Below are 27,207 nucleotides of genomic sequence, written 5' to 3'. Positions count from 1 at the left end.
CCGCTCTGCGCGTACCACACACAACCATTGCTTACCATACTGATATTGTAATGAGCATGTAAGTGAACCATTCTTATCATTCGGGAATTAGTCGCGGGTATAAGCCTCGCATGGGGCGGCAAGATAGTAGCGGGTTGAGACATGGCATCTCACTCACAAACTGACGACGACGGCCAACGCAACCGGCTTGTGTTAGCAGGACTAGTAGGGCGTGAACTGCACCCTTGATCAATAAAATACGGTAAAACTAGATTACTGTCCACTGACTGGAGGTTGTATTTCATTCGTTTATCAGTTTATTGTAGCTATCCAATCAATTGCATGATCGTCCTAGGGTGAAGACGGTGGCGATACAACACAGATCGAGACCTTTGGTGAGATCAGCTTCGAGAGGTCAAAGTTCTGCCCACAGGTGTTGCGCTTCTGGTGTATTTTCATGTCATTTCGCTGAAATACATTGATGGAGATGAGTGAAGAGAACAGGAAAAGAGACACCATATAGGCTAGACTTACCTGGGCGAATGAACGACCACAGGGGCAAGAGTAAGGCTTCTCGCCGGTGTGCGTGCGCAGGTGAATGGTTAACTTATCTTTTCGTGTAAATCCGCGTCCACACGTTTTACAAACGAACGGCTTCTCTCCTGGTGGTGGAAAAAAGGGAAATTAATTTTCACCATAAATTACGCCAACACACATATTGTATGCTGAACGCAGACTTACCGGTGTGTTGACGCATGTGACTCGTCAGATCAGCCCTCCGTGGAAACCCTTTGCCACAGTGCGAACAATGGCAGACGAACTGAGCATTATGGCGCCGCAAGTGAACGGCCAAGTTGCTGGCTGACTTGCAGTTATGGCCGCAGACGTTGCAGAGAAAGACCTTCCTTCTTTTTCCTTTCAATGGCTCATCAGTTGTTTCTGCATCGTTTAGCGCGGAATCAGTATTGAGATGAGTTTGACGATCTTGGTTTATGGTCTGTTGTAGATCGGAATGTTTGCGTTTGCCGCACTCGACGAGCTGTGTTGGCTGAAATATCGAAGGCCGAGGTTCGAAGGATATAAGAAAAGGCAAACAGAAGCTTTGCCATATGTCATGGTAAACTTACAACCTTTTTTGTTCTCTTTCTCTTCTGGCCTTTAGTGGTCCCAGTGGATTCCGCCTTTATCCGGTGTTCGATCTGTTCTTCTTGCTTCACTTGCAAGTCATTTTCTTGGTCGGGTTGCAACTGTTGGATCGATATCTCATAAGGTATCTTGAATGCATCGCCTCCATGCATTCTTAGGTGCTCGATAAATTCATCCTTATCCTCAAGCACCTCATCGCACTCTGGACAATGCCATTGATCACGTTGGTGAGAGTTCAAATGCAATCCAAGCAACTCGTAAGAGGAATAGGCGTTGACGCAGTAGGGACATTTGGAAATCTTTGGTAGCTCGTCATCATCAGCAACTTCATCTACCGGATCAGTCTTCATGTTGATTATTTGCTCCTCGTCGTAACCGTGTTCCTCGCGCAGCCTTCGCTCGTCTTCACCATCGTTGATCATCTGTATCGTAAGCTCAGCTAATCGTGCTTCATCGTCGGAAAGTGAATCCTTGTTTTCATTTCCCTGCTCATCCTCTTCATGGCATACAACATACTCGACGCCAACTTTCAGCGAGCTGTCCGTTTGTCCTTCGACCGCATCAACGGAAAGCAATTCCTGGTTGTCCTGATTTTCCCGGTTATCGTCTTCGTCGCATACAATATACTCAACGCCTACTTTGAGGGTGTTGATCGTTTGCTCCTCGATCTCATCAACAGAAAGCGATTCCTGGTTTTCATTTTCCCGGTTATCGTCTTCGTCGCATACAATATACTCGACGCCTACTTTGAGGGTGCTGCTCGTTTGTTCATCTTCCTCCAGGATCCTCGATTCCATCCATTCCTTCTGCACGCGCTGTGAGTCGATGCATTTTTCGCGAAACTCAAATATACTCCGTGCCAACGTTCCGCACTGCTCACAGATCAGCTTCGAAAAAGGATCGTCGAAAGAAATCTGTAATGCCGGAAAGCAGAAGCTTGTTTGAAATCCGAAAACATCACGGTCATCTCGGAGTGTCGTACTTACCTCCAGCTGTGTTAGACTGGCCACCAGCTCCGGTAGGAACTGCAGATCAAACAGAAGCTCCATTGGCCGCTCGTGGTCCAGACAAAACCGACAAACGGAGGTCGGATCGATCTCCAGTGAAAAATCCTGCATTTTCTTCGATTATCGCTTTCTCACCGATTCCTTGGCGGTAGCGATTTCTGCTGTAGATGTCTGGGCCGTAGATGTCTGGGTCTTCCGGACGACGGCAGGAATTGCTCTTATCACGCACGAAACAGTTTAAAAATGGTCAGAAATAGTTAAAAATTTATAAAAACTTCCACTTTTTACCGCCAAAACAATCGAACCAAAACAAAACAACACTCGAGCAGTAGCTGACAAATCGAGCAAACCATTCGAGCAGCTTTCCAACTTTCGCTGTCAAAAAGAAAATCTTCGATGAAACGTAAACAAAATCGTCCTACGCTTTTCCGAGGGTGAGAGTTTTACCTGGCCCTGCGTCCTCCTCGAGATCGAGAATTCGGAAATACACCACCAGGCCACCGCTGCATTCACCTGGCGATGGAGAGCGATAAGATGGAGATCTACGAAACGCTGATTCGCTGGCTGAGCGTGCTGAACCTGTCCGCTCCGCACGAAAATGTCCAGGAGTTGTGCGACGGGGTAGCGCTAGCGCAAGCCCTCAATCAGATCGCCCCGGAGGTGTTCAGCGATGGGTGGTTGGCCAAGATCAAGGCCGATGTCGGGGCAAACTGGCGACTGAAGGTGAGCAATCTGCGGAAGATCGTCGAAGGTGTCTACGTGTACTATCAGGACGAGCTGAGCTTGCACCTGTCCGAGGAGCTACGGCCAGATGTGCTGAAGATTGCGGAGAAGTGCGATGCGTTCGAGCTGGGCCGACTACTGCAGCTCATCCTCGGCTGTGCCGTGAACTGTCTCGAGAAGCAAAAGTACATCACACAGATCATGGAGCTGGAGGAATCGCTGCAGCGCAACATTATGGCCGCCCTGCAGGACATCGAGTACATCTGGCAGGGAGCCTCGCCGTCCCGGAACTCTATCAACACCATGGCCAGCACGACAGGCAGCACGGGGGCATCGGCGACCGTCGGTTCCAGTGCGATCAGTGCCGATGTGCGCACCTTGCAGGACGATCGTGACTCACTGGCCCAGAAATGTCACGAAACGAACAAAAAGATGCTCGTGCTGATCGAGGAGAAATCGGCCCTCCAGCAAGAGGTCACTCGACTGCAGGCCTTGGTCGGGCGGTACGAGAACCCGAACTTGATCGGTGACGACGGTACGTCGCTCGGACCGATCCAGCTCGGTTCATCGCGTTACAACGATCTCCGCAAGCTGGTCGACGGACTGAAGGATGAGCTGCTACAGGTGGAAACGGCACGGGATGATTTGAAGATGAAATCCATGATCCAGGAAAAGGAAATCATAGAGCTGCACCAGAAACTGGACGAACTGCACGGTGCAACGGCCGAGATTGCGCAGCTGAAGGACGAAATTGACATCCTAAAGGAGGCGAACGAACAGCTGCGCGTTTGCGAGACCCAACTCACGACGTACAAGAAGAAACTGGAGGACTATAACGATCTGCGGAAGCAGATCAAGCTGCAGGAGGAGCGCAGTGTCGAGTACCTGAAGCAAAACGCGCAGTACGAAGAGGAAGCCAAGAAGTACGCCGGTCTGAAGGGACAGGTGGAGCTGTACAAGAAGGAGATCCAGGATCTGCACGGCAAGCTGGACGACGAGATGGGCCGTACGGTAAAGGCCGAGTTTGAGTGCAAGCAGCTGCAGGGTGCGCTGACGGTGATTCAGCGCGAAAAGGAACATCTACTGAGCGAGCGGACCTCGCTGCGGGAAGCGCTCGATGAACTAAAGTGTGGCCAAGCCATGGGTGCCGACGGAACGGACGGTGTCGGTGGCCGTGGTACAACCATGTCGAAGGAACTACACTCGAACGATCTTCACGAGCGGGTCGAGCGGTTGGAGCGCGAAAACAAAGCCCTCCGTGAGGGACAAGGTGGCCAGACGGCACTATCGGTGAGTTGTGGCAATGAATGGTTGCCCTGTAAGACCTTAATGAACGATTCTGTTTTCCGCATTTCCACAGCAATTGCTGGACGATGCGAATCAACGCAACGAGAAGCTCCGGGAGCAATTGAAGACGGCGAACCAGAAAATCCTAGTTCTCAGCCAGCACCACACGGACGTAACAAGCTCAAAGAGGTAATTAAGTCGCGTTCGCACTCAAGGTGCGGTGAATGATATGCTGTTGCGCTTCCTTTCAGTGAACTGGAGCTTCATCTTAAACCCACGATGGACATCAGTGAACAGCGCACACCGCAGCTGGATGAGGGAGTGCAGTTGCAACTCGGTAGCCTGCAGACAAAGATCGCTAACCTGGAGGCCGCGCTGGTAGCCAAGGATCAGGAGCTTCATGCTGCAGATATGCGCTACAAAAAGTGTGTCGAAAAGGCAAAGGAAGTGATCAAGACGCTCGATCCTCATGCAATCAACGGTGAGTTAACGGCACCAAGACGACCACAAGAATACACTAAACATATGGCTCTATCTTTCATCTTCCTGTCTCTTCCAAAACAGAAGCGATGTTGCTCGATAAAGCACATCTTGTCAACGATCCGGCCAACAATGGAGCAGGTGGACCGGGGGTAGCGGACGGTATCATGGGTCAGACCCCTGCCGTAACCGTACGTCCACCAATGGGCCAGCAAGAGGAGCAACTAATTGCGACCGCTTTCTATCGGCTCGGTATGGCGTGTCACCGGGAAGCGGTCGATGCACGGTTACTGAGCGGACCCGGACAGAGCTTCCTTGCCCGACAGCGTCAACCGACCGCCCGGAAACCGATGAACGCAAATTTCCCCAAGAAGTGAAGCGAAACGATAGCAGGAACAATCACCCAAAATGACCGCAAAGTGCCTTACGCTAGCGCTCGAACGGGGGGCCCTTTGTTTTGTGGTTCTGTTGTCGTCTTCGTCTCCAGTTTCGATCATCATTATTGTGTATTTATTTATTTTACACACCAGACATACCTTGTAAGATTACGCTGTCCGAGTTACACCTTCCCCCTAAAAGTATAGAAAACGAAAGAATATACAACGTTTGACCAAAAACCTGTTATGTTACTTTCGAGCCATTTTTATTCCCACAGTACAAGAGCTTAAGATTCCATCTTTTCATCGTTCGCTGCCACCTCGTCGATGGACAGGAAGTCGGTGCTTTGCCGCCCAGCGGCTAGTCCACTGTCTAGTACACGGTGTGCCCACCGGATATCTTCCTGCACCTTTTCCACGTTCTCGATCGCTGTCCAGGTTTGGTCGTGTTCCAGCTTGTAGCTGCCCAGTGGCTGATGGGTACAGCCTTTCGGTCCCCACTCGTCCGGTGATAACATGCTAAAGTATGTCTGGCCCGATTCGCGTCGATACAGGTGGTACACTTGGCCGGGTTTTTTCACAAAGTTGCAGGCCGCGTGGTGCAGCTCTTGTGCTCGCTGAGTATCCTCCAGGATTTTCTTTGCTTGCTGCTGCAGGAAGCGGACCTGCTCGGCAATCATGACTAGCTTCGCGCAGGCATTGTTCGTCACGGCCACGTCCGCCGATTGGATTTCTTTGGCGAGTGTCACGATATCGTTCGCTTCCCGCACTCCCGTCCGGTACATGCTGACGATGGCCGTTCCATTTGGGGCTGGATTGCGTTCCACGAGGGTCACTACGTGAACGATGGATTTACGGGGCGTTTAGAGAGGAATCGACGGGGGATCTCCACCAGTACTTACCCTTCGGTAGGGCTTCCTGATATTCCTTCTGTGTCGGTTCGAGGGCCATCCTTTTCATACTGTTGTGAAATCCCTGATCATCGAAACGCCGTCTATCGCACGATCGGTTTCAACACGTGCTGTCTAGAATGCGCGAGAAGCGCTTATCTCCGTTGTTCGTTGGCCGAAATGTGCGTAGCGATTGCGTAGAATGCTGATTAGAATAAATCAGCTCAAGAACTTTGGGGGCCCGGGCTTATCGAAATCAATTTTGTTGACGATTTTCGCGAGTCAAAACACTGACCATACTGAGATGGCCATCTCACTATGGGACGCAATCACAGGGTGCTGAACGAACGGGGCTTGTCCACACATTATGCACAATTCCATTTATAAACCAATTTTGAGTTTATGTGTGATCTTTTCTAATAATATCGCAACCCTTTACAAACCGCAGAAAATTACAAAATCATTTCTTAAAAAAATTAGCTCAGCTTCTCACTACTTACTTGACAGCTGAGCCGTTGCGCTCACTGTTGCGCTTGGTGTTGCGCTTGATGTTGCTGTGTATGTGGCCTCAACGCTGTTGTAAAAGCCAAAAAATAGTGGAAAAGACTAGCGAATATGGCGCGAACCGGTGGGAGAAGAAGAGAACTGAAAAAGTAAATAACCGAACCGGAAGTCCCGATGGACCAGGTTGAGGATCATTAGTCAAGAAGACTCCTTCTCTGCGGTGTCAGAGGGCTATTGAATAAACAAAAAATAGAAATTTGGAAAAGTTAGTAAAATGTTTGCACCGCTCATCGAGTTTTAGTAAAAACTAACTTACCCTGATCGTGGTCGTCATCGTCGTTGTCCTCGTCATGGCTTTGCCTCAACGCTGTTATAAAAGCAAAAGATTAATGAAAGAGATGAGCGAATGATGAGGGAAGAACTAATGCAAGTACAGAGTGCAGGGACTCCCTGGCAACATTTGCAGCAACCTCAGTCCTGTGGGTTGGCGTTGTTGGGTTGGGTTGGATTGGATTGCCTTGTCTCCGCAACAGTCCTTTGCGCAAACCGATTGTACGATCGAGTCGCCTCCATGTGATTTGCGCAACAAAACTGGATTTCCTGTAGTGTTGCAAACACTAGTTTATGAATTCTTTTACCTTTCCAACAACTACTGTCTGTCGTGGACATACTGGCGTACATCCCTGAAAAGATAACCACAGAGTTCTTAGAAATTGGCGAAAATTATGCGTGAGGCAATTAGGCTTACAGTCATGGCCGACATTTTCTTGGTAAATGCTGGTGGCTCGTAGTGTGCTCTGCTCGACGTTTGGCTCTCCCCTCCGCTTTCTATGACAAGTCCAGACAAGTCATTTGTTCGGATTTCGGAAAAACTGAAAGTACCGGTATAGTGTTCTTGCTAGTTTGTGCACGGCAGCTAAATAAGTAAGTAGGACGTACTCCATTGGCAAGAGGTATGCAATGTGGCTGTTTAAGCGGCCACTAAGCGGCCAGCGGCAGTTTTGTTAATAGGGCCGTTTAAAAAGTCAAACTGTTCTTCAACCTGCAGTTGTAAACAGTGTCCGTGAGAAGCTTTGTTATTCTCACGAATATTTTTACCAGCAAAAATGTTTTAATTTCGCGTAAAGTTCGATAAAAGAAGGTACGGATATGGGGTGTAGGAGTGCCTCGTCTGATTTCCTTCATCCAGAAACACAACACGGAATCCTGAAGGTAAACCGTCTCCACCGCACGGTTTTGAGCCTTGATGACGATTGATTAGCACTCAACCAGCGCTGGCCCTCTGTGCTGGCCTACCCCCAACGCATTAGCAGCCCCCCGTTTGGAGCTCCGAGCTGGCAATCCCCGGGGCCAGTGCGGATTGTGTGAATCGTAGTGGTTGTCGTTGTCGAGTGTTCTGTGGCCAGCGAATGCCCGGTGCTTTTGTGTGAAATCCGTGTCACGAAGAATTACACCCGGACGCTGGGAAAGTAACAAAAAAGTAACCAAAACACATCGTTCGTGTGTGGAGCACGGTACGGGGAGTGAATGGAAAAGTAGAACAAGAATGTTCCCCGGAGGGTTCCCTCTCGCCGCGCGCCGTGATGCGTGTACGCCAAGAGTGACTCACCCATCGTTGTGCATGAAGTGTGTATTTACCCCCGGACAACCCTCTCGCCGCAGTCCCGAGGGCATGTTATCAGCAGAACGACCCACGTACAATGTGTATGCTGATTAAGCGAAGGTTGCCCGGCCGTCAATCCCCATTCATCCAGTCCAATCCGGAACTGCACATACCAGCAAAAGTGGCAAGCCCCGTTTCGCGATGTTTCGCGGCCTGCTAGACATCAGAAGAAGAAGCAATCGCGAAATACCAATCCGTACCGTCGTTAGCAGCAGCAGAAAGGGCGTTGTGTGGTGGTTTGTTGTCTAAAAAAGGAAACCCCCTTCGAAGAATCAGCGCTCCGGATCAGATCTGGTCTCCATCTCGGTGTTTAGGGGTGGGAATGCTGCTGCTGTTGCTACTGTTGCCACCTTGTGCTGGTGCTCTTGTGTTTACACCTTGTGTTTTCTATTTTTTCGCTCGTAAATCTCGAGATACGGTGCGTTAGAAAACCTCCTTTTTGCCAACCCCTGCCCTCTTCGCTTTACGCTCAAGGCCTCCCTCCTTGCTTAGCGACCTCTGGCTGCAGCAGAAGAAACAGACTCCTCGCTCTGCAGCAGCAGGCCCACTCTGTCGCTGCTGGTCGAGACACGAGAAAGGCGAGCCTTTAAAAGGCCTTCAAAAGTGCAGGCCTCGTGTGATCGCTTTGCCTGGATCGTATTTCGCTAGCGCAGTACTGCGTCCCCTGCAACCGGCGGCTGAAGGCTAAACTTCTTTCCATTTTCTTCCATTTCTCAGTTTTCGGCGCTCGGCACGGAACGGTCAGTTTTGCGTCGGCGGTGTTGATGAAAATTGGTCTCCGTTGGTTGCTGTTTGCTGCTAAGGCTGCTCGTTACCAACCACTGACCAACCACCCCGGACGGCATGTGCGAGTGCGAGTGGCTGGTTGTCTGTGGTTGCCGTTGACCCACCATCGAGTTCTAGCAGGCGTGAGATCGTGTGTTATTTGTGTCGTGATTTTTCATCCGAGAAGATCGCTGCACTTCTATTTTCGGTGGCAACCGCGTTGCCAACGCCGCGTGCTAATTGTGCCGCGCAACCGATCGTCGCAGCAGCCTGTGCGGGCGTGAATGCGCACAGTGCCGAGAGTCCCCGAGAACGTGCGTGAATTGTGCGTATAGTGAGTGTCGTTTGTGCGTCTGTGTGTCTGTGTGTATTTTTGTTGTAAAATTGTAAAATCCAGCTGCCCGTGTTCTGCCGTGAAGCAAAGCATTCCAAGAAGCAATCGGGGGTAGAGGAGCTGCGCCGTGATCTGGGTTACATCTTTATTGTGTCTCATTTCGTTACGTTAGTATGTGTGTGTGTGTGTGTGGGTTTGTGTGCTAGATACCACCAATACCGTGTGCGTGCGTGCGTGCGGATCATCCCTACGGGCCAGTACCGTGATCGAAGGTCCAGTGAATCCTAAATAAAGAAGAAGACCCCCTCTGGTGTCGAGAGTGTCCTTTGCTTTGCAGCTGGTGCAAAGTAGACCTTGAATGGTCCATTCCGTTTGCATATTCTAATCGGCTTAAGGGCAGAACATCGAAGCAACATCCTCACTGCAAATTGTGCTGCTGCTGACTTGCTTCACGCTCGTTCCCTGAGGATCGAGCATCCGGTGGCTTCTCTTCACGTGGTCACGTTCCATCGCCAGCCAGACAAGTAAGTACCAACCGCCCGTTGGTTTCAGATGACGCGCCTCCTTTTAAAAGCGGCGCAAACCTCGATCGACAGCATACCAAGAAGAGGAGAACGTTTAGACATTGAATTTCGTACCGGTGTTGCTGCGGCTTTGGTTTTCCCGACGATAGCCGGTTTTCGTTTGTTTATCTATTCAATTCTGTGCTATTTTCGGTCCAGCCTTGGCCAGCCCCCTGGCGGCTGCTGGTTTGTCTCGAACAGCCGACATCATGTGTGCGTGTGTGTGCCAGGGTGGGTTAGGTATATACCCGTCTCAAGACGCACGGATGGTGGTCGTCCTTGAGACGAGGGATACTCTCGATGCCGATCTTTCGTCTCTTCGCCATTGCATCGCCTTCTTTATCGGCTTATCCTGCCCCTAAAAGTAACGATCCCTGCTCGAACGAAATAACTTCCGGTTTTTCAACGATGTTGCACACCGTGTCTCGTCGTCGGACGTTGTCAGTCATGTCACAGCCTCGCGCCTGCCCCTCGTGGTTAATTGCTCGGCTCGTAAATGTATGTTTTGACGCCGTCGCGACGACATGCAAGGTGCAAGGTGAACCACCGGGTTTTTGGCTTCCCCCAATCCCCGTTCGCCGATGATGCACTCATCATCACGGTGGTGTCTGTCGTGCTCGGTGGCAACAAAAAAAAAGCAACAAAACAAAACAAAAAGAAAAAGAGAGAAAAATTGTCGCGAACAAACTGTCCAGCACACGACGCTGTACGATGACCCGCTAGAAAACCAGGCACTGCAAAAAAGGGGGAGGCTTCAACAACACTTTGAACCCCGTGGGCAATCGCTACCATGGTGCATTACCATGGCTACCTGTTGTGTGTGGTGTGCCGCGTCCCCGGGTGTGCTGTCGCTTACTTCGCGTTGTTCCTTGGTTTGTTTTATGCAGGAGCAGGATTTGTGGACAAAGGGACCAGAACGTGAAATGGGAGGGGTTCCGGTAGGCACACAGTGAGTTGCACCTTTCGTCGACACCTTTTTGTCGGTTGTCCGGGGGATTATTATCCCTTTCGTTATCTGGGACCGTAAATCTAGAACCAAGAACCGCAACTACCCCGCCTGGTGCTAGCCGGGTGTTGATGGCAGTTGATGGTAAATGTTATGATGTGTGCGAGATTATGGTATTAAAATAACCCAGGTACTGGTAGCGAGGGTTATTAATATTTCTACTAAAAACAAACAAACAAACAAACCAACAAAGAAACAAAGATTGCACACGATCAACTGAAGGGCTTATTTACAACAATCCATCTAGCAAAACTGTGCAAACACAGATCCACATCGCGGTCGCGCTAGAATGACTGGTGACTGTGCGTGCGCTGACGCCGCTGGCCAACCCTGCCCAATCATTAGCATAAACTAGCGGGTCACGAATCCCCCCCCCCCCCCCCCCCGCCTCTATCTTAGGGACCTTCTAGCTCCAGCGTTTGACGTGAATGGACGTTTGTTTGGATATACCCCATATCACGACGTCACGATCTCTTCTACGAGTGGAAGTTCATTGGCTGCCTCGACCGCGCCGCCGATTCTCAGTTTTCCGGTTGCTAGCGTTATCGGGTTTATAACAAACTGGCCTCCTCGGCCACTTGGCACCGAATGGGGTGGCAGTGTGGGCCATGAGCTGGTGTTTGTGCAAAACACGCGACTCAAACATTCATCAACAACGCATTAGTTCCTATAGCTAGTAGTGTGTGCGCGCGTTCTCAGTCGCGCTCGCGGCTTTCTGCGCTGGTGCGTGGAAGCTGCGGTGTGCTGGTGGTCGTCAGGGTCACGGCGAGATCACCAGTCTTTGATTGACAGGATTGCCTCTCCCCCCCCCCCCACACTCCCAAGCCCCCACGCGGGGTTTATTGATAACGAACCGCCATTGCTTCCGTTCAATTTGCAATTCAATGTCTCCCAATGATTGGAGAAGAAAGACAAAACACACAAAATGTGGTCTCGGGTGGGGTAAACGGGGCGTGGTAGGTTCTAGATTGAGATGGAGCAAAGGTATCGACATTGATTCTTAAATAATTCGAACTTTGGAACTTGAGGACGATCGTGCATCGCGATCTCCTCGATCACGGTGGTTGCGTAAGTACCCAGTATAATGTTTTTTCCATAATAGTTACCAAAAACCGATCAAAATTTATGCAAAAACCTCTTAACCAGTTCCTGCAACTTAATCGGGTTTGTTTGAAATTTGCCCTTTGCTCAGCGTCAAACTGCCCCAAACTTGGTAACGCACGTTCCAAGGTGAAGTCAAATGTAAATGCAACGTGCATCCTTACCATATATTGAAAGCTACGCATGGCTATTTAAGGCCACAATACTTTATATGTTTATACTCCTAAAAACCACGACTTGCGCTACTCGCATTACGCAAATGTCCGTCCGATTTCCCGTTAATGATTGGGCGAACGATCGTAATCATCGCGCATTGCATTTGCAAATGAATTTCCCTATCGGCATCATCGTGTCCACCAAAGTGGCCCCCAATATTGTGCGGTATAGTAGGCGATATAGCAACGATAACGATACCTTTTGAATCGATGGAACTGCGATCGATCGATGGTGGCCGCCGCCGCTGCCGCCGCATCTACATACAACCATCTGCGCTACCGTGATGGGCGCGGAAGATGCTGCCAAATTCCGGGAACTATTCCAACCGATAAGAGTGGTAGCGAAAGTGGGGCCAAGGTGTACGACGCGCACAGAAGTCCATCCCTGGAATAAGGGGGTTGGGCTCTTCTTCAGGAACGCGCGAAACGGCAAAGTCCACACGGAATCACTGGGTGTATGGGTCCACCCAGGGCGTGACATCATCCCTGTGGTTCGCTTTAATCCAATTCCTCCCCTCCTTCTGCAAAAGGGTGTCTGACTGGCCACCCATGCAGCTGTCTCTCTGGAAGAGTGACTCAGAATTGGCGATTAGGAAAAGCAACGGCCCCCCGGGAACGAACCAAGGGGGGGGCAGCTAAGTATAGATAAGAGGTTGTATCAGGGCCAGGGACAGTCCTTTACGTGGTTATCCGCGCAGCCCTCCTCCACCCGTGTGGCATTGTGAATCACATTGCTTGGGGCCAGTGGTCATTCAGTAATCGCCGCGACTCCGCTGTGGCGACCGAATACAATGGCCTCTACATTGCCGAGAGACGGCAACGAGACACCGCTCCTTCGGTTCGGTTCTGCGCATCCTCGATACAAAAGCAGCCTGCAAATGGTACTCTTCGCAAGGTTTCCACCGCCAGTGGCCATTGTGTCCGTTATCACAATTGCGTATCCCTCGCGTTTCGCGTGGAGTCGTCCACCATTCTCGCCTGTCCGTCCGTCCGTCCGTCCAGTCGGCATTTCGCTGTTGATGTGCGACGCGCGAACGACGAGTGCGAAATGTCGCGACATCTCGGCGCACAAAACAACAAAAAGTAACTCCGTCCTCTGGAGCGACACCGTCTCCGGACCATTCTGGCCGCGCTCGCTGACCAAATTGTCAGCCGCTGGTCTTCCGTGGGTGTCGCGACTTCCGGTGTCGCCATGAGGCGAGCGAGCATTTCATTCGTTCCTCTTCTTCCTCACCGTCACCGAAAAATCCATTTACTATTCTCTATTGTCTTAAGCAGGAGATCGTTTACTTCGTTTGGCCGATGTGGCGCACTGCGTGAATGAATCATGCCAAGGTGGAGATGATAGTGGGCAGCAGGAACGGTGGCGATGGAGATAGCGGGGCAAGTGTCTGTTTCGGATGTTTTTGGTTATTGGTTAGTCCACGAGCTTGCGTCACGAATGTGGTAGATGCTTTGCCTTGCGCTGTCCGTTGCGCTCCGTGTTTGGGTGGCACTAAATGAGGTTGCCCGCATGTCCTTATTGAGGTAGCGGATTATCGAACTTACACCCAAACATCTTGCTGAGAATCGGTTGATGAGGTTGGCGAATTAATTTTTATGGTTCATATAATAATGGGAATAAATTTTAATCTTCTTTTGGTCGAATCGTTTGGTGGATAAAAAAATTATTTAAGATATCAAACAATCATTGAACGGACTACTTCCATAATTTTCAACGCAAATGTTGTCCATCCCATTACATATTTTTATAGTATAAGCCATCACAAGGGAAGAAAAATGTACGATTGACAGATACTGATGTCTCCAGGCAAGAAAGTTGGATGATATAAAAGAGAATTCGGGATCCTATCATATACGGGAGTTTATTGCCACACATTATATTTGATCAAACGCTAATAAATTAAGTAAAGCAAACCATTTGCATTAGTTAGCTAAAGCATCCCAATATCGGACGGGAACAATCCATTTATCCTTTAAGATTCATTCTCAAAAAACTGGATTAGAAACCTCTAAATTACCTCTAATAGTTCAGTTTCTAATTCTTTGAAGCTTAAGCTTCTATCCGTGTAGCGCTGTTTGAAAACCATTCAATCAATTTGAAAATCATTCAATTTGATTAACCAGATCGCCTGCCGTTTTCATTACTAAAAAGGTTGATGAAGAACACTCTTCTTTGTGACGAGTTCCGCCATAGAGTTCCCAATAAACCTATCCACCATTGCTTCCCAGATTGCGCAATTCATGCACCATTGCTATCAACGCACCGGCCAATAATTGGAGCCACCTGTAGCACGGCCGGATCTGTTGAGTGTCACTTTAGACGAGAAAAAGAAATATTTCCTTTCTAGCAGCACCCCCGCGTACCACACCTTTTTGCTTGGAGATGGCGCAATGATGTTTGACTTTTCGATCCCAATAGAAACCGTTTCGAATGGAAAAGCTTACCTTCTCAATTTAAGATAAAATGCTTAACATCGTTATACGGGGAGCTCGCTTCGTTAGGAAAGCGAAAAGCCAGTTGAAAAGCCTCCACCGAAAGCCTTCTTCTGCGGGAATGAACCAAACACAAAAAAGGGCCGGCAACTGCCTCGCGGAAATCGTATTGATAAGGACCGCCCCGAGGAGCGAAAGAAGACACCGCAGCTCCCTTTCCGAACACCTTCCACAGTCGTCGACCGCGACCTAGGCCCAACATCAAACGGTTGTCGATCCGAGCGACCTTCACACCAAGTCCTCGCCGTCGGTGGTCTCTCTGCGGTTCTGCTGTCTGCGCGTGTGTTTGTATCTGATGCTGTGCCTGGTTTCCCCATTTCCTGTGGCAAAGGAAATCCTGGACCACCTCTCGCCTCGCATCGCACCAGAGGAATGGCACGGAAATGAAACGGGCCAAACCTCTCTCGTTCGTCCTGCGACTTTTCCGTTTTCCATTTCCATTTTCGTTTGATTTTATTTCACTCTACATTCGTCGCTACGCACGCTCCCTTAGCCCGTGCCATTCCCGGCAAAATCTCGGTGCGCACAGAACGGAAGGTTTTTTTGTTCCCCGGGAAAAGCTACATTTTCTTTTCCAGGCTGTGTGAATGTTTCTGCGAATTTTATTTTTCGTTGTTTTTTTCCTGTTGCTTTCCCCTTGGGAGCGATGCAACTGGTGTGAGGATAGCCATCATGGCGAGGAAACCGAGGCCCCCAGGCTGGTCAGCACATGGATATGATGGGACCTTGAAGAGCGTCCTCTAGTGTGCCAAACGGCAACCCTGCTTCTCACAAGATGATGAGACCGGTGCGGCGTGTCAATGGGTGGTGGTTTCGCATCCTGCGACTCGTTTCGCTTTTCCAGTAAGCCCCTTGCATGCTGTGTAAACATCCCGTTCACACATACACACGCACACTAGCCGGAAAAACGTGGATAGGAATGGCTTCCCGTTGGTTTTTCCTCAGATTTGCTGTTGCTGTTGTTGGTCTGTTGGTGTTGGACGTTGCGCCACATGACTTTCGGAAGCTGTGAATGCGTCGGGACCATGCCACGCTTTCAGGTCACGCGAATTGAAGCCGCTCAGTGCTCAGGGATTAGCCTAGTGGCCTACAGAGTGCCCGAGGACACGCTGTGGATGATCACGCGGACGCGCATAAAGCAGGTGACGGTGTATCCGGTGACCTGTGGCATTGAAAAGAGGAGTTTTCCTCCTGTAACCAACGCTGGATGTGGCTGGCGTTGGTTTTGATTGAAATTACTTTTATTTTTTGTTTGAAAATGCATACAGTAGTTGAACCGAGCGCCCTGAAATGAAAGCCTCGTTCAATGAGTTAATCCTCGAAAAGTGTAGCAGTGCAGAAGGTAAAGCAGCTTACCTTTATCGAACGGTTCATCTGTCGCTTTTTTACGCTGGCTGATTCTTTTTAAATGTTCCACCACTTTTTTGCACTAGTATAACCCGTGGTTCTTCGTAAGCGACCATGGATAGCTAGGATAGCTTTCAATTTGAAGTGGTTCATCCTTGTACAGACCTTGTACACCAGTACTTTCGTAAATCGTAAACTCGTTTGATGCTCCTTGGGCTATTCGCTTGCTTACCCATTACATGCCTCTTCATTTTTGACATGGTTTGTCCTTGTGGTGGCCCGCGTAAGTTTTGATATCCATTAGACTTTGATATGTTTTCATGAAGGAAGAGGAACTGTTATCTCTTTTTCATACAAACCACTCCAGTCGGTCGCCTTCGCGAAATGTTGCCCGAAGTACGTTTTTGAAGCGACATTCTGGCATCCTGCGAACAAGGACGACAGGACACTCGAGTCGAGAGGTAAGCCCGCGCGCCAGCACTTGTATGGAATATGGAATGCTGGAACGACACGACGGTAAGCCTCTTCACCTTCAAGCCTCTCTTACGGTACACGCCATTACGGTTGTGCATCGTGGACATATCGGCGTCCGCATCAAGTCGTAACAGACCGACTTGCTGTGAGCAACAGCATCCTCTAGGCGCCTGATAACGGCTACATCAAAAGTGTGCCAACCACTCAATGCTATGCGACGCGCATTTCCGCCGCCGCCGATATGCACACTATCCCGTGCGTCCATCTTGCTCGGAGCTTCCAGTCGCGACATCAGCTAGAACGGAGTTTTTGCACCCCCCCCGTTATCGTCCGGATCGCCGCGATCCGCGGTGGCATCGGTTAGATCGCGTGTTCTGTTCTGTTCGATGCCAATGTTTCACTAATGGGTTCGCCGATTGTCCCTTTTGTTGAATTGACATTGACCCGGCCCGGCCCACTCGTCTCTGTTTCCGTTATCGGTCATATCGGTCGGCGAGTGTCGCGCAGAACGCGAGAACCGACTGTTACCGGGGCCTGTGGTTCTGGTGTTTGTTGGCGTACGAGATTAATATCGGCCCCCGTTCCCTCGGTTCTGCTTTCACTTGCGGTTCTGCTTCTTAATTTACATTACGCTTCAGGCGTAGGATTCCAGTTGGAACCGGTTGAAGCAGCAATGGCCGGCTGGCCGGCTGGCTGGCTGGCTGGCTGGAGATGTTGAACAAACAGAATAGAATTTCATTTCGATCCCGTCGAATGGTAAAAGCGATCGATCGAGGGAAGCGAGGATTGATTGGAAATTGCGATACACTGACGTCTGGTTTTGGAAATTTATTTATCCGTAACAAAACACAAACAACCGCTCCAGATCGTCGTCGCCGTTGTTTCGCCACATCACGATGCAAAAGTGGGAAAACCTGGTTACTGGCCCAAAACAACAGAACACCGAACCGCACCGCACGGCATCGCATTAATCCAATCATTCTGATCTCCACCATCATCATCATCATCCACGAGACTTCTCGGTGCTGGAAGCGCATTTTAACAGCTGGCGTCGGTTGTCCCGGCCCCAGAAAGTGTGCCTCCTGCGTGGCTGTCGTATAATGATTGGGGAGAGAGGAGGAACCATTAACCGGGAACACCATGATGCTGCACATCAATTAGCGTAATTGATCTACTCGCGCCTCACGGCTTCACGGGGTGGACACGGTGGAGTTTGGGGAGTACAAGACGCGTCTTCACAGACACACCCCTCGCTGGGAGGGAGGTGAAGGGATGGTGTATGTGGGCGAAAGCATTGCCTCGCAACCACAGACACTCCCATACGGAGGGACCCTCCATTATCAATTGAATGCAATCAGCCCGATTGATTGCAACCTAACCTTCCTTTCCGCTTCGAAGATGGTCTTCCGGAATGGTGTCCGTCCTCTCTTCCTATGCTGGCACATCGCGAAGATATCGGTTAGAGTGCCCAAGAGCCCAGTTGTCACCCGGGTTTCGGTATCTTACATTCTTGCCGAATGGGGGAGGAGTAGAGTATGGTCCCTAAGTGTTATGGGCGGCCATTGTGCAACGATAACCGGAACCACCGTTCCGGCACCGGGAGGAGACTAATGTTGCAGTCAATGCAGGAGAAAAGAGGTTTGATAAGACCACAGTCCCTGGCAAAACTGGCCAATTAACTATTAGAGCCACCATTCTGAGTGTGCACTGGATATGTGTGTCGCTGCCAGTGGTTTCCATTAGCCTTCAGCATCGCACCAAGCAGCGACGTTCGTTGGTTTCGCTGACGCTGAAAGACGATTTGTGCAGCAAAAGGTGTACCGTGGGCGTGGGAGACATTTGATGGGGAAGATCGCGCGAGTGGAGTTCATAATCGAATAATTATCGTCTGACGACACCGGGGAGGACTGGACTTATGGTTTTTTTTCTGGCTGGAAGGTGGAAGGGAGTTTTAATTGGCTACAAAGTTACCGGGCCGGGCGGGGTATCTCGGAGCGTTCTCTTTGCGACGTAATTTAGATTGTCTTTTCGTCACCTGAATCCGTTTTATGCGCTCCAGCTGCCAGTTGCCAACTAATTAGTCAACTCGCCATCGCGTCACATCTATTGAGGTGCGGCATTGCGCGTTGGTAAGCAGCTTACTGCACTGCGCTGCTGTTGAATGTCTCACGATCGAATTAATGTATAATGTTGTGGTAGAATCAACTGTATCAACAGGTTTTTCGGTAGTGTGTAAGCTGTTTTGAGTAATGAATAGACTAATAGTTGAAGCTAGCATCTAATGTTCGACTTAATATCTGTATTTTGCTGATAAAGTTCAATATTTTTAATCGCCGATAATAGATCAATATTCTCTTATCAACATCGTGCCCTGCGCAAATTAGAAGTATCATATCGCTGATTGTGCTACCCAAGAAAATGCTGTCGTACATTGTTATCGAATTACATGTCAAGTTCAGTTATCAGATCGTTTTACCATCAGATTTGTTTTCGTGTGACCGAAGTTTCTACTATATCAACATATATTAAAGGTATCTATGTTATTAATTATCAGTAGAGTTAATTAGTACAAGTACTGCTTGTAGAGATAGCGGTATATCTCTAGCACCATTTGCTTTCTTAAAGTAAAGAACACTTATGACGTGAGAATGATTTTGTTGTGAGCACGCTGTAATGTTTTGCAATTTTGAATTGATCCGAATTTCGTAAAAGTCGATAAATTACTCAAACTATGAATGAAACAGAGCAAATGGTTTCTATCGCTTTTGATCTTACAGTTCGCATAAGTACTCTGTAAACTTCATATTGCAATCCATTTTCCTGTAAAGTTCTTGAAATCTTCATTAAGTTGTGCTATATTAGTGCCATTCCTCACGAGCCAACTCCTGATGCTCCTCTTTAAACGTTTACGTGCTTCTGTGCACATGAAAGCCTTCAATATTCCATCCTCCCGGGATCGACTTGTTGCCTGCACTGGCTGGCTCAATATTCTATTACTTTAAAGGCCCATTATCATGCAGTTTTGAGCAGGCTCTCCGACAAGCACCGACCTCCACCTTTGCACCATCCTCGCCAAGAGAGCCAAGCCCAGTGAGGAGACGCTGACAGCGTGCTTTGTCTGTGGAGTGCCGCTAGAAGAGTCAATTTGTTTCCGTAGCCCGCAGCCAGGCTAACTAACCAGCTCAGCATCATCGCACATCGAGTGGCATTCGATAGGCGCCCCCCTTCCCATCAGCGGAGGTGGTGGCCTGGGGTCATGCCATGGTAGGTGGCGACATGTGGAGCTGGTGTGATGAGTGTGTGATAATGACGCCCCGTCAGTTGGAAGACGCGGAAAGGAACGGAAGCCGCCCGGTGGTGTTAAGTGACTGCCCTTCCCGGTTTTCTTCACCACGCCGCGCGATGAATTGCCTCTGCATGTCTCGTACACCACCGGGTCCATTCCATGTTTCCAGATCGATTCTCTCCCTTGGACGTACGTACTACCCTTCCCTCCCCTTCCGGTGCTCAGTAGCGCCGTAAGGGGTCGTCGTGCTGCTCGAGTAAATGAGTCCGCGAAAGATGCGGCACTCGCATTCATCATCATGCTCGAAAGGGATCACCCGTAAACACCCAACAACCCGTGATGATTGACAGTGGGCGCGATGATTCATGTGCCACTCCGTACCCCGTCGTCTTATCGTGGTGCTGGCGGCTGGCTAACCTTGCGCTGCGGGAACTGGAACTGCTGACTGGTTGGTCGGATGCGATAGTGACAGTAAGGGTTTCCGTTCCACTTGTACAACGGTCACGGCTGCCATTGCGGCGCATTGCGTAGCTACTTATGCTCGCTGATCGCTCGTAGTTCAAAAAGCTGTTTTGGCGCCGGAAGTGGAAGAATTGGATTCGTAGAACAGCAACAGTAGCTGCTGCATCTTCCCGATGCATGAGTCAACATCCGTCGCAATGAACGTAGCGATAGAGCATTGTTTGTCCCTCTTTCGGAGTTTGTACGGCATAAGATCGACGCATGATTGGAGACACAATTCCGTGCGCTGCTCATTAAAAGTTGTTTGCCTTGGCCGATGAGATTGGCACAACAGTAAACCCAAAATAATTGGAATGAAATCCAAAGTTTCGAAGCTTTTACTTCGCTTCCTTATTGAAAGCAGCATCCAGCTGGTAGTGTAGATCCGTTCCGTGCGTATCAGACGACATAAAATGCCATCATTGGGGTTCATTCCCATTCCGTACCAATTTTCCATCACCGACAGGCAGGCAAAGGACGCACACACACAGGGAGAATGATATCTTATTCGATTTTTGCCTGCTCACCGGGGCTCACCGGCGCAGTGTCGCCATCAGGATACACATCAGGATCCTTCCTACATACTTTATGGATACCGCGCACACACACACACATACACACACCTACACCTTACGAGAATCCGAGACCGCTCGAGACCTTCGGAGCACTAACTCACGGTAACGGTAATGTCTTCACACGAATTGGCTTTTACTGTCGAGGTGCGTGTGTTGCCCCGGATCGGTCGGGGGCCGGTCGATCCGCTTAAAACAGGCTACGGAGCCGATTTTTTTTTGCGGCGACTTCGCCGCATCCGCCTGTACCGGTGTGGTAGTAATGATCTTTTTTTTTTTATTGAGAATTACTTATGATTCCGGGTCCGGGTGGTGGTGGTTCCGCTTGGCGTAAAGAAACGCGGGGAACCCGGAATTATACGCAGACGTTTATTTTTTCCGCAAAGCCGACTTCAAGTACAACACTTTTTTGATCCGAATTCGGATTTTGAATGTTTCGACTCTTGAGGGATTGATAACTTTTTGGGTTATATTTTCCTTCGTAGTTTCTCATTGAACGATGCAAACGGCTTATTTGTTGGGTTGAATATTTTACAAATTGCAATGCTTTGTGCTTGTTGAAATGTATGAATACAGATTGTGTATTAAGCATAGGATGAGCTAACGTAATCGGGGCTTCTGGATAAAATATAATCAAATTCACCGTTGGTACGTCGAAGCTTAGTGAACCATCTCTTTAGTAGAAGATACTCTGCACGCTCTTGTAGTTGCCACTGGTAAGCAAAAAATGCTGGCATTTTGGTCCGTCAAAAATGGTCCGAAGGCTTCGTGCAGGAGTGTCTTTTGGATTTTCATTTTTTAAGAGGTGACGAAGGTGTCCAGCACACACTGCACCTCAAGAGGGCTGTTTGTTGCAGTTACTGCAGATAAGGAGCTCGGAACTGGAAACCTTTTTCTTAAATTTCTTCGCCATTTCTTCTTCAGTTCTATTTTAATATCGCATTGATTCGAGTGTCTTATTGAATTAGAAAATAATTGCTGATACCAACGGCTATCTGAAAGCTCACCAGCACAGTCTACATCCTTCACCATTCCACTCCCCCCAGCATGACCTAGGCAACCATGCCGAGAACCGCTGTTTCGGAGAACGTCACATTTATGACCGGTAGGATTGCGCTTCCACTTCCGATTCCGGTCGATCTAACGAACGTTTCGAAATCGATTAAATAATTTATTTCCTCAAAAAAGCTACGAGTGAACGGCCGGTTCGAACGGGCGATCGATCGGTGCGCTAGACCTTGAAACCCAAACACACGAGTTTCACCTCGTGCAGCGACGTCGCTGCTGCTGCGCACATCCGTCTGCAGTCGCCTAGAGTGGCCAACACCGAGGGTCTCCACCATCACCGTCGTGACCGTGACAATTCTGCGGCAATAGCAGCAGGAAGAACAGTGGCCTCTAGTGCTCCGGACGCACATTCAAAACGGAGGAAATGGCGAACGCGCTTTTGTAATCAAACACATTCGAGCAGTTCCGAAGAGTACCGGTGGGGGTCCTTCAGATCTTCATGGACGTTAGCGAGGGGGAAAGTGGACCCCGGAGACCGGCTCGTCTCATCGCGTATCGCTTCACCGGGTTGTGGCCGAGACAAAGGCTGGGCCAACGGAGGCTCATCGTGGAGTGTATGCCATTTTCGCTTTTACCTGATCCGATGCCAGTTACTCTTATGATGGCTCCCTAACCCCCCCTCCTCGGTTTGGCCCTTGTTTTATCGGCTGTGGGTCTAAAAACGCCGAAGGTTATGTAGAGATAGCGGGAGATGGCGCTGCATGATGAGGCCCGCCACTTTCGAAGGACATGCTCTCATTCGTTCGCGCGGTCTCGAAGCGCACTCAGTCGTGTCGCCGACGTACCGGCGCGTTGTTCATTCGTTCGAGCTTTGTATTCTCTTTTTTTTTGTGCGACTTTCGCCTTCGCCACCTTCTGTAACACGCCGGTTAATGCAATTAACATTTTAATCGGGTAATTCGAGTTTCGTGCCGCATCTGCTCTTCTTGTAGCGAGCCTAGTAGGGCAGCCTCGTTTCCCCCATACCACACCATTAGCGCCTCTCTGACTGACGCAAGCCGCCGGTGCAGGAGGCAGAAAATAAATAAACATATTTTGCGCGAAACGAATCGCGAAAGCGCACTGGTGGCGTTATGCCTCCGCCATTGACGTTGTGGTGATAGTGTGGCGCCGCAACCGCTGCCCGAGCCGCTGCAGCACCAGATGCGACATCGCAAGGCAAGGTAAAGGTGAAGCAAATCATTGATCATCGCGTTGACGAATATAGGGGCGCACCGGCCGTACTGAATGCTAATTGATTGTTTCTGCTCACATTTACTTATCGAGCATTTCTGAGCAGAATTAGCCAGCATCTGCCGGCATATCGAAAGGATATGCACAGAAGCGGCCTTAGTGTGCCTCGCAATAGCTGCTCCATCTAATGCAAGTAAAGGCAGTAAAAAATCCTTTGTTATTGGGTAGAAGTTACAGTTAGGTTGGCGATTGTATTTGCTTAAAAAAGCCTTTTCCATTTTGAGAAGAATTAAACGGGTTAAGTAATTGTTTTAAAATGTACTCGAAATGACGTACAATTAATCAAGTAATTACGTAAATACGGGACAATTGATTAAGTAAATTCATAACTAGCGATCTGGTTCGAAAGATTGACTTTATAAAAGTAAAACACAAGTTAAATCATAAAAATGTCACAAAACCTGCTAACGATACGAGAAGCCTTGTGAATGGGCATATGAAGCGTGCCACACTCGCAGACGTTAACCGTATGTCTGCCTTATGTACTTCATGAAGCGCGATCGCATCGGTGAAGCACGTGTGCGAGTTTGCGCGTGCCACCCATGGGCACACGATAAATGATTCACCAACCAACCCCTTGCCTACCCTGTCATCGGATCAACGAAGTTGGAATCAAAACCCGATTTGTTCGAAGCTACAGATCGCGCCGAGAACACGCACAAGGCAGACACCGAGATCGTTGTTGTTCCTCCATCTTCACGAGTCGTGTTGTCTGGCCTGGCGCTGGAGAAGCCGGTTGGCGCTTTAGAACGGGGCTACGGCATAAGCTGGCTGGGGCACGTGTTTCAGATAAGGCAACGTCATACGGTGGAATGACGAATGGTCCGGGGGCCCACCACAGTTATGGTTTGTCATTTGATGGATGTGCCCATCAGTCAAAACTTGCTGCATGCGAGTATGACTGCCACCATGTGTTTGCGGGCGATTTCTGTCTAAAGGTAGAGAAGGACTTGCACTTGCACATGATGAATCGTTCGACATTGCTGTCGCAACGACTGCAATGCCCTGTCGGCCGACAGTCGCTGTGTGCTAGTGCGTGGACAGTTCATTGTCTCGAAGGTTCTACTCAGCAGACCATTAACCGGGCAGGCGGTACTGCAGAAAGGGTGACGGAAGGGACTCGAGATGTTTCCAGGCCACACCGTGGTATGTAGACCTAGATAATCACCTAGACACGTTGCTAGAAATGGCTGCAAAGTACTGTTACCCGGTGAGGAGCCATCTGGTGCGGGATCCTGGCATCCATACACTCCGTCCGAGTCCGAGTGAGTCAGTCAGTCATGGCCAGTAATCAACCGGTCGGAGCAGTAGCAGCACCAGCACCAGCAGCAGCAGCAGCAGCAGCATTTCAGTTGCTGCTACACTCCACCCTGTTTACACAATGCTTGGCCACGCGCGATAACACGCTTCCCCGAGCGTGACACCTCACCTGAGAGGTTCCTGTGTGTGTGTGCTGGGGTGCCTCCATCGCTCGCTTCTTACGATTAATATCATTCATAACGGTGTGGCCAAGCCCGAGATGGAGAGAAGTGCATTAACACACCGAGTAGCAAGGGTATGGCGCCGTAGCTTTATGGCTTCCCGGTGGATAAGTGTTCTTACCCTTTCCGAATAACAAGACACCGGTAAGTCACGCGCTATGATGCTCCTCCGTACCCTACGGTGGTGTGCGTCAGTGTCGGTTCTATTGACATAAATCAGTGTTTTTAGCGATTAGAACCATCGCGAAGCGTTCACTATACGCGGTGAACCGCAAAAGAAGTCAGAGGCACTTATTTTGCTCATCGTTCTGATAGTCTATTCACTAGAAGAGGCTGTTGCTTTCTAAAAATAGCACAATTATCATTGAAAAGCTCAACCTTTACCCGCGTAAAATTTAAAAATACTCCGACTTTTTACATAATATTTGTTTCCCTATTGATTTTATGTTATACCGTTACGTCAATCGGCGCTTACTATCTCTAGCTGGGCTGGGGGGTTTTTTGAAGGTTCTTGTGTGTTGGGTTTTCCTCAAAAGATCGTCGTGCTATCGTCATCGCGAGCGATTGTGTTGATTTGTTGTCATAAAATGTTAAATATTTACTTGGTCTTTCCAGATTATTCCCCCACCCAAACGATAACCGCAAAACTGACTGCAAATTGCTGAATCTTGAGCTAAACACACATGCCACTCGTCAGAAGGCGGTTGCATGCTAGCGCCATTGCCGCGTTGTTACAGATTAAATATAGAATTCCAACGAACAGCGCTTATCCTCGCCGTTGACTGCTGTTGGTAAGGGAAGATCATTGGCCTGGCGATGGCTTTCTATGTCTAGCAGAGATCCGGGAAAGTATTCCGTTGTGGTTTCGTTGACTGATTAGTGAGGAAGTGGAGTAGACGCGGCGGGCGGCAGGTGTGTGAAAGAGAAGGAGCTGCCGTTCAAATCAACCGTTCGGGGGCACACGTCATGCGTCACGCCACCGCCACCCGGAGACATGACACGAGCCACGAGGGGTGTTTGTATGCATATAGGGGTGTGCCATGTTTGCGCTAACATCGCCATAGCGAGCCCCTCCGACCGTACCGGTTAGAACCGGTTGACGACTAGTCCGGTATGACGATTTCGTCGATGGCATGGCCCGAACTGACAGCAGCTGTGTACCGAATGTCACCGATCGGTCTCTTCCTTGCTGCTCCACTTTCTGACCTCTCTTTCGCGTGAAACAGATTGAAATTCATCCGCGAATCATTGTGTGTGCCATATGGAGGTTCTATCGATGATCACGCGTGCTCGTGATCGGGTGCAGCGAGTGAATGAATAATGCAAGCAAACAGCCCCGGGGTTGGTGTGATCTACACATTAGGGCCACCAGGAAATTACTGCACATTGTCGAGTGGGGGCTTTTGCGCGTCAGTCACAAGCGGATATCGTACCGATCGGTTTTGTGGATGACTAAGGCTCAATTAACATGCAACCGTCGGTGCGTTGTACCGAGACTTCTCGTTCGTAAGGTGTAGGTTTCGTAGGAAGAAAGGCTGCTAGGTTATTAGGTACGCAATAGAAAATATACGTCAGCTGGTCGTTAGAGTAAGATTGATCACTAGTTGCGCCTCGTAATCAAACCACGTTGCTTATTTTATTTAGTTAGTTCGTTGGACCTGTCGACGAATGAATCGTTCAATCTCTCGTCCAGATACTAGAACGATGGAATGCCTTATAGAGTATCCCGAATCCTACTTCTTACATTAGCTTATGCTTATACTCAATAGAGTAAAGTAGCCTCAAGAAGAACAATCTTGATAAATCAAGGTTTTGAAACGCTGTTCTAATCATCATCTCTGGAAGCACTACAACGTCCAGCCAATACGCTTCGCTGACTTCACGACTTACGGACGGACGAGTATCGCGGCTGGTAAAATTAAGATGCACACCTTCACCGTACCGGAAACGAGCGAAACGAGAATGCAAATGCAAATGAAAAAAAATAAAATCCAAAAAAAGAGAGACAGACGCACAGGAGCGAGTGAGACGAAATGGTAATACAAGTCACCGTTACCAAACCACCGCCGTGACCATAACCGGAACACAATGGCGCATGCAATATGGCGTTGTGCGCGTGCGTTATCTCCACCCGTCGGTTCCTCCGTTCTCTAGTTTCTAACGTTCCGAGTCTTTGACAAGCTTCGATGTGTCAATATTGTAGTAAAGTTTAGTACCATCCAATCCAGCAAGGGTAGTTTCTGATTACAACTCCACTGATTGTGGCGTTGTAAGGAGTGAAGGGAAGTGGAATTATCAAGTCTCGCCAGAAAAACGGGTCCTTCACAACGGTGCCCTCAATGAAAGCGAGCGATTCTATATTCTAGCGACCGTCTATACTCTATCCCGCTCATCCAACAGTTGCGTCATTTGTTTATCTATAAACCTTGGCCCAAAACTAGAGCAAGTAAACAGCGCATCGATTAGCGCTCTCGATGGAGTATGGCAGATAATCGAACCAGTAACAGAATTGACCGAGAGAAAACGAGTACAACGGAAAGAAGAGAGGTCAACAAATGGCGTACTACATACGTGGTTCAACTGCCTGCCGTGTACCGTTCAATCGGTTCGAAGCTGTAATGAACGTGATGGCGACAACAGTGGGTTGACAGTGGTGTCCCCCATACCCACAGCAGCGCAACGATGATTGCTGGTGATGACGATGACAAG

General features: G+C 49.3%; 4 protein-coding genes across 9 annotated transcripts in view; 2 read left to right on the top strand and 2 right to left on the bottom strand.

Annotated features, from left to right (window-relative positions):
- Positions 1 to 265: 265 nt before the first annotated feature.
- On the bottom strand, positions 266 to 2,407 carry LOC125960060 (zinc finger protein 239-like). Of its 2 annotated transcripts, none has more exons than XM_049693227.1 (5): positions 2,112 to 2,407; positions 1,107 to 2,039; positions 721 to 1,027; positions 514 to 641; positions 266 to 447 (listed from the first exon to the last, which is right to left on the bottom strand). In XM_049693227.1, the coding sequence occupies exons 1-5, from the start codon at positions 2,241 to 2,243 to the stop codon at positions 331 to 333; spliced, it is 1,617 nt and encodes a 538-aa protein (XP_049549184.1). In that variant the 5' UTR covers positions 2,244 to 2,407; the 3' UTR covers positions 266 to 330. The 2 variants fall into 2 exon arrangements, with proteins under 2 accessions (XP_049549184.1, XP_049549185.1); XM_049693228.1 differs by having other exon boundaries at positions 1,110 to 2,039.
- A 134-nt stretch (positions 2,408 to 2,541) lies between these two features.
- On the top strand, positions 2,542 to 5,232 carry LOC125960048 (protein hook). Its single transcript, XM_049693201.1, has 4 exons — positions 2,542 to 4,145; positions 4,216 to 4,331; positions 4,394 to 4,623; positions 4,707 to 5,232. Exons 1-4 carry the CDS (start codon positions 2,652 to 2,654, stop codon positions 4,997 to 4,999), a joined length of 2,133 nt encoding a protein of 710 aa, XP_049549158.1. The 5' UTR covers positions 2,542 to 2,651; the 3' UTR covers positions 5,000 to 5,232.
- Positions 5,207 to 6,292, bottom strand: LOC125960115 (uncharacterized protein C1orf50 homolog). Its single transcript, XM_049693320.1, has 2 exons — positions 5,902 to 6,292; positions 5,207 to 5,834 (listed from the first exon to the last, which is right to left on the bottom strand). Exons 1-2 carry the CDS (start codon positions 5,957 to 5,959, stop codon positions 5,287 to 5,289), a joined length of 606 nt encoding a protein of 201 aa, XP_049549277.1. The 5' UTR covers positions 5,960 to 6,292; the 3' UTR covers positions 5,207 to 5,286.
- A 1,214-nt stretch (positions 6,293 to 7,506) lies between these two features.
- The window catches only part of LOC125960029 (E3 ubiquitin-protein ligase MIB2), a 41,037-nt gene continuing 21,336 nt past the window's right edge, over positions 7,507 to 27,207 (top strand). The window contains exons 1-2 of one of the 5 annotated variants that reach the window (XM_049693151.1): positions 7,507 to 7,605; positions 8,774 to 9,679. The gene's annotated coding sequence lies outside the window, so the exon portion shown is untranslated. The other 4 variants (XM_049693153.1, XM_049693152.1, XM_049693150.1 and 1 more) reach the window with 4 other exon arrangements.

The sequence above is a fragment of the Anopheles darlingi genome, chromosome 2, assembly GCF_943734745.1.
Source record: "Anopheles darlingi chromosome 2, idAnoDarlMG_H_01, whole genome shotgun sequence".
NCBI lineage: Eukaryota > Metazoa > Arthropoda > Insecta > Diptera > Culicidae > Anopheles > Anopheles darlingi.
Note: the sequence above shows the minus strand (reverse complement) of the source record. Positions and strands in the feature narration are given on the sequence as shown.